The 14522-nt window shown below is 36.1% G+C and overlaps 1 protein-coding gene across 2 annotated transcripts in view; it reads right to left on the reverse strand.

The window, feature by feature from the left end:
* Positions 1–14522, reverse strand: part of WDR7 (WD repeat domain 7) — a 454202-nt gene that overhangs the window by 343371 nt on the left and 96309 nt on the right. For both annotated transcript variants that reach the window (XM_043964540.1, XM_043964532.1), the window contains exon 15: positions 360–1129. In XM_043964540.1, coding sequence (XP_043820475.1) covers positions 360–1129 — 770 coding nt within the window. The remainder of the gene's footprint in view (positions 1–359; positions 1130–14522) is intronic.

Here is a 14522-nt window from a genome sequence, read left to right on the forward strand (position 1 = left end):
ATTTAGCACCCCAAATTGAATTTTAGTGGAAACATTTAGCAGGCAGGAATTCCATGGATAGTATTTAATCAAGAGCTAACCTTGAAATGTCATTATCAATAACATCTACAACTAAATCTACTCTCTTCCATATCAAAAAGGTTGTTGCTAACTATTTTAGTTGGTGTAATGTTCTACTTGCTCTTACAACTTGAGGAAAGCAGTATTATATCAAGAACAAACCAAAAGAATTTCTTAGGTATGTGTCTCTACATAGCATAGAAAACAAGAAGTACTAATCAGAGACAAAGTGGGCCTTTAAAAAAAAGCACAGAATAAATTGCAACAAAAGGAATTCAATCAAGCGATCATTGTCACACCTGACAGGGCCCTTCTTCATATGATCACCAATAAAGGTTGCATTGGTCATACTCATTAAGGTATTAGCCAAAGATATAATAGACAGAAGGTGCTGAGTGGTGACAGCCCGGGATACTCCATAGGTTCCTTTTCCTACTCCCTCAATGGCGGAGAGTTTTCTTTCCCCTTCTGGTTTTCCACAGGATGGCTTACATACAGGCTGATTATGACCAGGGAGCATCAATGACATGTGTCCTCCTCTTGACAGAAGACCAAAGGAGACTGTGCAGTGGGGTTTAAGCATTCCAAGGCGGTCAAGACAAACTTCATCTAGAACTTCATTCAGACCCCAGGCATGAAGACAGGACATAAACAACTTTGCAGTATCCATTGTTAGGTTGTATTCTAATAAAGTCAATGGCTTAGATTTGCTAGATCGGTACTCTGGATCACTTTCTTCTCTCTTCTGCCTCAGTATCTCCTCGTCCTCATCTTCATCATCAAGGAGATGCTCCTTTATGTTCTCTTTGATTGTTTCTTTGACTTGTTGGAAGAGTACGGCTGCTCTTTTGCCAGTCAGGAAAGAGCCCCCTTTGTCAGCACTGCCAGATGCTTTATGCAAACTCTCTGGGGAAATAAGGGAAGTATTCGGCCTAGAGGCTTCTTCAGTCAGTAGCTGAATAATCAAAGCTTCCACATCAAAGAAGAGCACATGTATGTCCGGGTCTGTTAGGTTAGTCTTTATTGCTTGAACCATCAGAGAATTATGAGAATACTTAGGTAAATTTCCCTGCAATAAATATTTTTAAAAGACAGTTATAATTAAAGCATTTTTCCATGTCATTAATATATCAAATCAAGTGAATAGCAAAAATACAAAATTTGAAAATGCATTAAACTAGCTTATTTAGAAAATTACATATACCAACTTCCCCAATATTAGGTTACTGAGATATAACAGATATAGACTTAGAAGATATAGAAAATGCTATGCTCAAACATAAGCTGAACACAAAGAAATTTCCACTTCCTATGAAGAAGGTAGCCAAGAATCAAATTCTTCAGAAATTCCTTCATTATGAGTTGAAAACAAAAAGAAACTAAAGTAATATGTATGTATATGTATGTATGCATGTATATTTACATATACATACACACATACAATGTTGCCTAAAATTTCTCACAGTACTCACATAACTACAGGAAATAATTTATTTCTACCCTTCATATAGAGAAAATAGAGAAAGTATACTATAACTGTGCTTATACTACAAATCAGTCATGAAAGTAACCAAGATTTTCTGAATTTCATTCTTCTAATAGGCTAAATCGGTATTAAAAAGAAATAATTCATAAAACCTTAATTTACCAAAAGAAACAATGCAAAATTAATCTTCATTAATAATTACTTTCAGAAGTCAAGAACAGATAAATCCTAGATTATTCTGGCCTACAATTAATCATTGTGCACATATATATGTATGCACATACAGCTGTTCAGGCATATATACCACCATCTGGCAGAGCTATTGAAGACACATGAGGCACTCAAATAACTGTTGAACTAACTATATACATATAATGTAGGCATACACACAAAAGCATATATAGGTCATGACTAAAGATCTACATCATCTTATGTCAATGTTAACAAGCTGATTTTAGGTCAGGCATGGTGGCCCATGCCTATAATCCCTGTTACTAGGGAGACTAAGACTGGTGGATAGCTTGAACTCAGAATTTCTGAACTGCAGTAAAGCTAAAGCCAATCAGGCATCTATATAAAAGCTGACACCAAAATGTAGTAAGCCCTCGGGGGTGAGGGGACCTAGGAGGCCACCAGGCTGCCTAAGGAGGGAAAAACCAACCCAGATTGGAAATGGAGCAGGTCAAAGTGTCTGTGCTGATCAATAGTGGGATCAGACCCTTAAGTGAACCTATATTTCTAGCCTAGGCCAAGATGAGAAGACCCAGCCATTCAGTCATTCAGACATAAAATGAACAAATGAATGAATAAATGGGTGAGCTACTAAATAAAGATAAATAAAAACAAGCTGATCTTGACATTAGATAGACTAGAACATTTATTGTAAACATGAAGTTGAAAAGAAAAAAAATGTATCTGCAAGTTGCAATGGACATAGTTTTTTTTTTTCCCTAAAATTCAAAATTCTTTTCAGGGTAAAAGAATAAGAAGTATTTATATAGGTAAGGAGTATTTATTTATAATAAGAAATCAAGAAATTCTCCCTAAAAATTGGGGACAAAGCAGGAATGACTTAGAAGGTGGAGGTTCATGGACAAAACAGTTGAAGACATTGGTAGACTTCTTTGAAACTGTTTATTCGAGTCTCTCCTCCCCAGGTTGGCCAATCATTCTCTTCAGAGGCTAATGTCTCTTCACTAGATAGTACCCAACAGACCCATCCATGTGCCAGGATACCTGAAAGGTTGTCTGGTGTCTTAAGATCCTCACATGTGCACATGATTGTCCAAGACTCCTTATTTAAATTCATGAGGGCTGCTGATAATACAACTGTGCTACAAACTATACCTACCAGTCACTCACAATTAGAAGAAGAAGAAAAAACATGGATAGGAATAAAAAGAGGGAGTGACTGAGGGATAAAGGACAGAAAACATAATAGAGAAGAGGATCAGAATTCATTAAGGAATAAATCATACCCATAAGCCTCAATCTGTTTAAAGACAGGTTTCTTACTAGACAATAGGAGTTCCACTACTGCTAAGATGAAAACATCCATTTATGAAAAAATTGGAATCAACAATACTAAGGCAAATTCTTTAGGAAATGGCACACTACTATTTCTGTTACAAAATGAGAAATAATCAAATTAAGCAAAATTTGGTTTGTTACACATTCCCAACCTTGCCCCTGAATATGATCCCTACACATTAGCTTAAAATGTCAGAAAGTTGATCAGGTCTTTTATCACCTTGGATGGATGGCAAAACAAATTGCTGAATTACATTTTTATTAAGACAAGAGCCAAGACTGATCTATGAGGATCAGAGGAGCACAGACTTAGATTTGGAATGGACCTTAGAAGCCATCTAGTTTAACTCTTTCATTTCACAGATGAGGAAACTGCAGCCCAGAAAAGTATAGAGATGTCTCACCAGAGAATACAAAGTTGGGGCAGCTAGGTGGCACAGGGGCAGCTAGGTGGCACAAGGGATAGAGCACCAGCCCTGGATTCAGGAGGACCTCAGTTCAAATCTGGTCTCAGACACTTAACACTTACTAGTTGTGTGACCCTGGGCAAGTCACTTAACCCCAATTCTTTCTCTCTCTCTCACACACACACACACACACACACACACACACACACACACACACACACACACACACACAAGAGAATACAAAGTTGTTAAGTGACAAAAACGGGATTGAACATAGTACTTATTTTTCTATACCCCACTGCCTTGAATAACATCTTATGCTGCAAATGCCTTCTCTAGCATTCCAATGCTATCAAACTATATTTATGATGTAAGCAATTCAAAAGTAATCAATTAATTTATGACAAGAAAGGACATGTTCATATTGTAGTCCCACATAAAGATCAGAAGGATCCTTTATATATTACAGTGGTTTCTAAATTTTCTGAATTTCAAAAAACTAACCCTCCTAAAAAGTATAGTATGGCATGCATTTATTTTATAAAATTTAAGTGCATTAAAAAAAATGTTTAAGGATTTGGAAAATCCCTGGATACCAAATTATAATGAAGTCAGGCCTAGGAATAACAGATATGAAAAAATGTCATTACAATGAAATACAAATTAATTTCAAAGAGACATTTTATGTAACAAGTTTAATTCCACTGATCAAAGATTAAAGAGAACTTCCTTGGTCTGTTCTTAAGAATATCACCAAGAGAATAATCCTGTATGATAAATGTTTTGATCCCAGACAATACACAAAACCAAGAAATGTAATTGTGTATGTGCTGTCTTCATTGTGATGGAAGAGAGTTTTAACTGGCTTATAATAAAATTTTAAACATTTTGATGATCATTAAAGTGTATATTTGTGTGTATGTGTGTGGAATACACACAGGCACATATAAACTACTTATATGTGTGTATATGTAAAGATGTACATATATTATATATTACATATGTGTGTCTATTTGTTCAACAATTCTATCCTCTTCACACCTAAAACTCCCAACAGTCATCTAAATTAAAAAACACATTGTCAACAGCTAAAAGGAAGACAGGAGGAGACAGATGGATAGGCATGCATACATGTTGTTGTCTAACATTTTTCAGTCACGTTTGATACTTTGTAACCTCATTTGGGATTTTCTTGACAAAGATATTGGAATGCTTTACCATTTCCTTCTCCAGATCATTTTGTAGACGAGGAAACTGAGGCAAATAGGGTTAAGTGACTTGCCCAAGGTCACATAGCTAGTAAGTATCTGAGGCCAGGTTCGAACTCACACAGATGAGTCTTCCTGACTCTAGGCCCAGCTACCTAGCTGAAGTATACATAAGTACTTCTTTTTACCTCTTTGTTTATCACAGTAAGGCTGTCAGCTCTAGTTTATGTCTAACATTTTAGAGTTTCAAGGAATCTTAGATATTACCTATTCCAACTTCCCAACCAAAGCAGGAATTTCTTCTACGATATCAGTAACAGATGGTTATCCAGTCTCCCTTTAAGCACATTCAGAAAGCTCAATACTGTACAAAACTCATTATTTTATTCCATATTTGGTTATGTCTAATTTTTTAGACAGTTATTCCTTACATTTTGAAACAAAATCTGATTCCCTATAACTTCTACTCATTGGTTCTTGTTCTACTTTTTTGGCTACACAGAATATGATTATTTCATCCTAGCATTTTAGAACAAAATCTAGCTGTGATTGATATACTACACCCTCATTAAAAGAGGTAGCATAGTATAGAGGGAAGAGCAGAAAACACAGAATTTTTTTAAAAACAGAGATGATGATGATATAGCATTTACATAGCACTTACTATGTGCAAGATGTTCTACTGACACAGGACCACCCAGCATGGTAAGCCTGCATCAGAGATGGCTGTGTGCCCTATGAGCAAAGCAGAATTGTAGAAGCTCAAAGAAATGTGAGATGAACAAATTTAGAGACATCTCCACTCCAAATGTTCATATGGACTATTTGTGCCCAAGCTGTGGTAAAGCCTTCACACCTCATTTGATCAGCCACAGTCAGGCATACAGTTGGGGTACATTGACCCCGACATAATAATGTCCTCTTCAAGGACAAAGAACAACAATGAAAAAAATAAACTATGTGCAAAGTATTGTATTAAACACTTTACAGATATTATTTCATTTGATCTTCACAATAGCCCTGGGAGGTAAGTACAGTTGAGGAAACTGAGGCAGAGGTTAAGTGACAATCTAAGGTCACATAGCTAGTAAGAGTCTGAGGTAGGATTTGCACTCCAGTCTTTCTGAGGCCCAGTGATCCACTTTCAGGCTTAATGCTCTAACTATTTCACCACCATAGCCCTACCATTTGTGTGACCTTAGCCAAGTCATTAGTCTTTAACTTCCCTAGGCCTCAGTTTGCTCATCTGAAAGAATCAAGAAAACAATATTTAAACTACTCATGCATCATGATAAAGGAGAAAAGACTACTGAACTTGGAGCCAGGAATTACTGGGTTCAACTCCTACTTCTCACTCTAACTATGTGTCCACAAACAAAACTCATAATCTCTGTGTCTTAGTTTTCTTTTCTATAAAACTGTGATGATAATACCACAGTATATTTTGAGACTCAAATGTAATAATGTATGCAAAAATACTTTTTAAATCTTAAAGCACTGTACATATTAGCTGTTATTATTACCCAACTCATAGATTTTAGACAGCATTTTTAAGCCACAAAATACTATATAAATGCAAGCTCAACATTCTCTACATTTTGTGCATACTGCTCTACTGGTTGTTCTTGATATACAATATTCCACTTCCCACCTCCATGCCTTAGCACAGGCTTATACCTGGAGTGCACTCACTCACTCTCTCCCTCCGTCCCCAAACCCACTTAACAATCCATGTTAGAAACCACTAGCTTCTGCCAAAGTCTGGCTCAGGTAAAATCCACATGAACTCTTCCCTGACCTCTATTCAAGTTATTACTGTTCACCCAGAAATTATTTCTTATTTACTTTTATACATTATATTTACTCCTCTGTGTAGTCCCTTCATATTTACTCATCTGCCTCCCTCCTTTCACCAACCATCAATACCAACTAAAGTATAAGCTGCTTGAGAGCAGGGATTAGTGATTTTATTTCTGTATTCACAACACCCAGTATAATGCCTTGCATAGAGCAAGTGCTTAATAAATGCTTCAGAAACTGAACTGAAGCTATTATTATTATTACCACTCTGTTTGGCTTAAGTCAGATGATTGCCTTTCTGAGAAGAAATGTAATATAGTATAATAGAAAAAGCCCTAGGCAGTAGTCTAGGAATCAGAAAAACCTGGGTTATTGTCCATCTTTTAATAATAAATCACATGAGGGCAGCTAGGTGGCACAGTGGATAGAGCACCAGCCCTGGATTCAGGAGGACCTGAGTTCAAATCCGGCCTCAGACCCTTGACACTTACTAGCTATGTGACCCTAGGCAAGTCACTTAATCCCAATTGCCTCACCAAAAAAACAAACAAACAAAAAACAAATAATAAATCACATGACCTTGGACAAGTTACTTCCTTCTCTAGGCCTCAGTTTTTCTCATATGTAAAATTAGAGGGTTCAAATAGATTATTTTTAAGTTCACTTCCATTCTAAAAGCCTAGGTATTCTCTCATGGAAAGCCTTTCAAATTTATGAATACTGATTCCATCATTTGTTCCTTCCTCTGACTTCTAGTTAACATTATAGGCACTAGGCTGTTTTCTAGGTTAACTTCTCCTGTTGAGGGCTTGGAGAAAGGGAGGGAGAACCTTTTTTTTACCAATGGGACCAGAATAGCCTTATGATATCTACCAATTTCTAAAAATTTTAAAGACTCCCTTTATTACCAAAGAAAGGATTTGGATTTCCTTTGAACAAAAGGATTTTCCAAAGCAAATCCAAAACCCTGACATTCTATGGAGTTCTATATAATGGGATTTTACTTGTATAGGGAAAGAATGGTCAACGGATAAATAATAAAATATCTTTTGAAAACTCCAAAGTATATGTTACAAAGCACAAAAATCATATGTTATCTGAAGTGATAGTTTAGAGACATAGTGGTCACCATGTCACATTCTCAACATATTAGAATGAGAATACAATGACTGTCTGACATTGTCAAAGATAGCCTTCACACTAGAAATTAATGATGGAAGTGAAAAATGTGCCAGACCATGAGAGAGGCATTTGTGCTTAGCCATACATATATCATGTTTTTGAATCTTATGAATTCACTGAAGTCATTTTGCATCTCCAAAAATTGCCCAGATTTATCTATCCAACATAGACATTGCATAATTTTAATAAAGGCACTATAAGTTTGGTTTTGCCCCCACCATTAGGGTACTTCTACTGTGCTTGTTTTTTTAAACAATTGATTAATCGAAAATTTATTAAGTGTTTATTATTTATCAGGAAAAAAAGATTAGGGCTACACAAAGACAAAGTAAAAAAGTTCCTGAAGACAACACATTTATAGATACATGCATATACAATATATAAACAAATGTAAGGTAGTTTTGGTAGGGAGAACACTACCAGTTGCCTGTGAAAGGGTAAAGTGAGTAAAGAAAAGGTTCACGTGAAAGGTAACACAAGCTTATTCTTGAAAGAAACCAAGGGTTCCAAGAGGTTTCAGTGAAGCGGGACTGCATTGCAGGTCAGAGGGTAAGCCAATGCAAAGGCACAGAGAGGGGCTCTGTGTAAGAAAAAGACCAATATGCTTGGATCAAAGAGTGTAGGGAGGGAAATAATGTTTAAGAAAATTATATGGTAAAAAGAGAGTTGTAAGAAAGATCAGGGACAAAAATTTTAAATTCTCTTTAAGTACTTTGTAGACAATAAGAAACAGGAAATTAAAAATTTGTTGATTATAACCACTGTGAAAATATTATTATTACCAGAGGCCCCCTCGTGTGAGAGCATGGGTTGACCTTTCTAAGGTTCAGTGTCCCGAAGTTACCTCACATCAACAGGAGACCACTCTCAACCAATCAGCTTGAAGCCGTGTATGAGGCAGTTTGTTTTGTCAATTGGAACCTGGTGGGGTTGGCAACTGAACCAGGAGTGGTTGAGGTAGTTAAGGTTTTTCTATTCTTTAGGAGACACTTGTCCTCTCTTTTTAACCTCTTAATATATTTTAATAAATGTTTAATACCTAAACTGGTAAATTTGTCCTAGTTAGCTTTCCCCACAAGGGGACAGATAGGGTAACCACACTTATTTAGTTTTACCCATCACACCACAGATACACAAACATACACACATACACAAACACACACAGTATACACTCTTAAAAAGGCTTCTACACTTAAAATAGATATCTCATATTATAACTATATATTTTCTATGTGGAAAGGTATAAATCTTAGTATTTGGAGTGCTAATTAGGCATCCTGCTATCAAAAGAAACAAAAAAATATGGAATAACTAAATTTACTATCTTCTAAGAGAAAAAGAAGAGATTTGCCATACATATTAAAGGGAGTAAGTTTATATTTCAATTTAAAGCTAAAATGTAAAAGAACTATATTCTTAAAATTATCATTCCTCAATAAAGTATCAACCTCTTTATCCATACCCAGAAGCAGCTGCATGATGCATAACACGACAAAACATAATACAACAAAAAGCACAGTAACAACATAGTCTACAGGAGGGCAAAATGGCTAAAAATGCAGTTGAATCTGCTTTTTTTCAAATGGTTCATTACCACATGAATTTAGAGAAACCTATTCTCTGAAATATAATTACACACCAAAAAAAAAAAAAAAGCCTAACAAAACTCATTTCCCCAAGAGCACAGTTATTAAGACTGTCATTTCCCATTCCTTCCACCCCACCAAACACCAATGTTATAAAGGTGTTCCACTGTAGTTTAAATTTACTAAATGGCTGGGAAACAAAATTGTGATAATGGTGGCAATTTTACAGTTTTACCATTCATTTCAATGTTGCTGCTTTAAAACTTTTAGGTGTAATTCAGTTTTTGGCATCACAGGACTTAGAGCCAGAATTTAAACAGTACAAAATGCTGGCTGGTATTTTGTTTTGTTTTTTGAGCAATGGAGAATCTATCATCTAAAATATTAATTTGTTCAGGGATTAACTTAAAATATGAAGAATCTCTGTCAATTAGCATTATAACTCAGCAAATTTCTATGGTATGACTATACATATTTGTAATGGGCTTTGTTTTTCTTGCCTTCTCAAGGAGTAGAGGAAAGAGAGGAGAAAAAGAATTTGGAATTGAAAATAAATTAAAATTGAATTTTTAAAAAATTCCATGCTAAAGCAGCAATAGATTCAACAAATTAAATAAAAACAGCTTTTTGAATCTGTTACAAAACTATAAATTAAAGACACTAAGAAATCAAGTAAGAAGTATGAGTACAAGTTTGAAATAAGGAAAAATACATAATAAAGTAAAATATTTTAATAGCCACAACAATCTTATTTTGTGAAACAATTACTGATGTATATAAATAATACACACTGAGGATTGTTTTTAATTTTCTAAGTAGAGAACATTGAATTGATTTTATCATAGTTCTCTTTAAATATTGAGAAATAAAGATAAAAATATTTTCACTACTAGCATATGAAAAATACTTATCAAAAAGATCCTATGTTTGCTGACACAGGCAACATTAAATTTGAAAAGTATAGTCATTAAAATAAGTTACCATCTTCATAAATTATTTTGAAGATATTATTAAATTGTAAATTTATACCCAAATGAAGTATACATTCTCTCACAATCTTAAGGAATTTCCATAATGTTCTACTTCAATATTAATGGCTTTAAGTGGAGAACAAACAAGACTATCAAGAAAATGTACAATAGTAAAATAGGGAAGGGTATTTGGCGCCCTCTGCTGTTTGACAGCTGTTATTAAGTCACTAAGAATACATTTTGTAATTAATTTAATTCTTTTCTAGAAATGAACTTCAATTAGAACTGGATAAAATTATTTAATTTTCAAAGCAAAACAGAAGCAAGACTTAGGCTGAATGCTATCAAGTAGGTATGATCTAATCTTTGGAGGAGGCATTTCATTTCTCTTTGGTTTTCATTATGGGAAGCAGCTTTCACAAGAAGTCCTTTCATGGAAGGGCATGGAGGCTTGTGGGCCACCCTGGCAGTCAGACAAACTTAGGCTCAAATCTTGCCTGTGACATTGGCCCTGGGAACATCAGCAAGTTCCTCGGCCCTTCAGGCCCCAGATAACTCTCTAAGAGATAAGTTTCAGAGGGCACAGTTTGTCAACCTGCCTCAGTGGAAGTTTTCATATCAAGAGTTCCCCAAAACTGATGAAATCACAGATCCAAACTATTCTCCTACAAAAGACAAACATTAAAGCAGTTGATGAATTAAAGAATATTTTAAAAGGAATGCCTTATAAAGGCAATGTTTTTGATTTATGTCTTACAGTATGAGAAAACTACTCCTTAGCTAAATACTTAGCAGCTTATGTGTAAAGCTCTTTCAATCCAATTGAAATATACATAGTAGAAAAAATAATTTACTAAAGGTGTGCCTACACAACATAAAAATATCAATTTATTACAAGAATGTACTAAGATCTTGCTGCAAAACTGGCAGTGAATTTTACCTAATTTAATTCTAACTTTAATTCAATAAGTAGTTAAGTAGGGAGAAATCACTGTGCTAAGTTGGAGATAGTCCCTGCCCTCAAAAACCTAACATTCTACTACTGGGCTTATAACAGATATTAACAGAAAAATACTAGATAATTGGAGGATAGAAAAGGAATGGATAATTAAGAGCATAAGGAAAGACTTGGTGTAAGAGAAAAACTGATCTGAGTCTTGAAGGAAATGAAGATTTTTCTAAAATATGTTAAGCATGAAATGTGTCCTAAGCAAAGGAGACAGCCTATATAAAAGCAACAAGAAGGGCAATGGAACACCAAGTTTAGGAAAGCCCTCACTGGAACACAGTAACCATGAAGAAGAGGAGAAGAGTAATATGAAAAACGTCTGAAAGGGTCGGCTGCAGCACGGAGTGTAAAGAGCATTAAATCAATGCCAGGTCGAGGAGTTTGCAGCATATCCGAGAGGCAACTGGAAAACAATAAAGATTTTTGAGCAGGGAAGGCATGGTCAGACCTGTGTCTTAGCAAGATTATTTTTAGCAACCGTGTGGACAACAAATCAGGGAAAGGAAAGACTGATTTTGAGGCTCATGAAATAGTACACAGACTACAGGTGCTGAAGGGCTGAAATAGGGTGAAAAGAAGGTGACTGAGGTCAAAATTTATGGGGGTAGAACTGATAAGACTTGGCAACTGATTAGATAAGGGAAAGGTAGAGAGAAGAGTCAGAATGATCCTGAGATTGTAAACCTGAGTGAATGGAAGGATGTGATGGTACCCAATAAAGAAAAAGTGACCAACAATGTGGGGAAGTGGAGTAAATCTTTAAATGTGTTTGAACATGATGAATTTCAAACAATTATGGGACATTGAGGGAAAAATGATTAGCAAGGTTCAACTGATTTAAGCCAACCAACATTTTTCCCTCCTGTAGCACATGCTAATGTCCTTTTTGTTGCAATGGGTTGTTACTAAAAATTGGACTACTGATGAAGACACTGGTACTTGACAGAGAATAATAATTTTTAAATCATGGTTCTTTCATTTCCTTACAGTTTCCATTTGAACTACAATTTCCCATTACTATCTTCAATATATATGGTCACACTTTTATATCATTATCTATTGTAAATGAATGAATTCATCATGTGGGGTTGGAATTCAAGAGAGAAATTGGGATTGGCTATACAAGAGGATAACGTTTAACTTGGCATAATAGAAAGAGCACTGGATTTGCTGCCAGATTCAAATCCAAGCTCTGCTACTTACTAGCTCTGAGAGCCCTTAAATAAGATACTTGACCTGTTCAGAACTCATTTTTGTCATCTATGAAATGACTAGATGAGGTTCCTTCAGCTCAAAATCAAGGATCCTATGAACTTTCTGCATCTGCCATTTGGCTCCTTGATCTACCTCAAACTGATATTTTAAAACTGCTGTGAACTTCTAGGAAGAAAAGAATTATGAAATTTCTAGATAACATACATACTTTCACAATTGGTGCACCCCCTAGCTATAACAGAATTTACTACTACTTCTAATCAATCTAAAGTAGCAGAACTGGAAACAAATAAGGTGAGCATATGACAGAAAAAGGCAAACCAAACATCTTGGAATTCCTAGGATCATAAATCTAGAACTAAAAGTGACCTCAGACCCCCTAATTTTACAGATGAAGAAACTGAGGCTCAAGGAGATTCAATGAATTGCCTCTGATTACATGGGTATTAAACATCAAAAACAGGATCTGAACCCAGGCCTTCTCATTGTAGAACTAATGTAAGTTCTGTTATAGAAGTTTCCTTTCTGGTGACTTCCCACCCCAACCTACAAATCCCAAACCTAGATTTGAGAAACATTGTTCTCAGCTTTTCCATATGTGTATTTTCCCCCTGATTTTTTACTAAAGGCATTGAATAATTACCAGGCTCTAAAGGCCCTCTTCAAATTGAGTTAAGGAATGCCTTACAACACCACTGCATCACATGAGAGCAGCAGTCCAATCCATGCAGTCGGATATCCATCTCCTCTTTCACTCCTCCTCCATATATTCCACATCAAAACTCCTACTTACTGAGAATGTTGATATGATTACAGGGCAACATGCACGACTGACAGGCTCAACCTTAACATAGGATGTTTATGTTAAAAGAGCTTATCTTGGGGGCAGCTAGGTAGATAAAGCACCGGCCCTGGATTCAGGAGGACCTGAGTTCAAATCTGGCCTCAGACACTTGACACTTACTAGCTATGTGACCCTGGGCAAGTCACTTAACCCTCATTGACTGGGGGGGGGGGGGGGCGGAAAAACTTATTTTCATTGATGAATGAATAGTGAAGGTATCTATGAACACTAAGCCTTCAGAGATTCCTTACCAATTCCCCATTTCTACCCTCTTCATCGTCATCTGCATCTCTGAACACCTCTCCCTCTTTTCCACCAAGGAGTACCCAATCCTTATCCAAACTGACCCATTTCTAATGAGAACATCCCCATTCTATCAGTCACCAGGGCTCACTTCCCTGCTTTTTCCCTCTGCTTCATCTTCCATGTCTAATCAGTTACACCAATCGATATCTATCCAATCTCAATGTCTTGAATGCATCTCCTTCTTCAATTGTATTGTCTCTACCCTAGCTTGGTCCCTCATAATCCCTCCTATTCATAAAACACTGATTTAACCATATTACCCCCTTACTCATAAAGTACTGTTGGCTTCCTACTGTCTCTAAGATGAAATATGGACTTCACAGTCTGTTATTTAAAGTCCTCTACAATTTTGCTGACAATCTTACAATCTTGGGGCAGCTAAGTGATGCAATAGATAGAGTGCTGGGTGGGTCTGGAGTCAGAAAGACTCCTCTTCCTGAGTTCAAATCTGGCCTTAGAAGTTTATTAACTGTGTGATCCTGAGCAAGTTACTTTAACCCTGTTTGCCTCAGTTCCTCATCTGTAAAATGAGCTGTGTACTCATTATATCCCCAGGGAGAATGCCAGGTTCATAAGGACAAAGATTTTTCTTTTGTCTTTGTGTTCCCAGCATTAAGAATAATTGTGTCGGGGCGGCTAGGTGGCGCAGTGGATAAAGCACCAGCCCTGGATTCAGGAGTACCTGAGTTCAAATCCGGCCTCAGACACTTGACACTTACTAGCTGTGTGACCCTGGGCAAGTCACTTAACCCCCATTGCCCCGCAAAAAAAAAAAAAAAAAAAAAAAAGAATAATTGTGTCTTCCACAAACTAGATGTTTGGAACTGAATAGCACAGAAATAGTTTAAATCATATGGTGCAATATAGTCATAACTTCTTTTGATTTTCCTTGCACGTGGCTCTCTGCACCAGAAAAGC

Source organism: Dromiciops gliroides, chromosome 1 (genome assembly GCF_019393635.1).
Source record: "Dromiciops gliroides isolate mDroGli1 chromosome 1, mDroGli1.pri, whole genome shotgun sequence".
Lineage (NCBI taxonomy): Eukaryota > Metazoa > Chordata > Mammalia > Microbiotheria > Microbiotheriidae > Dromiciops > Dromiciops gliroides.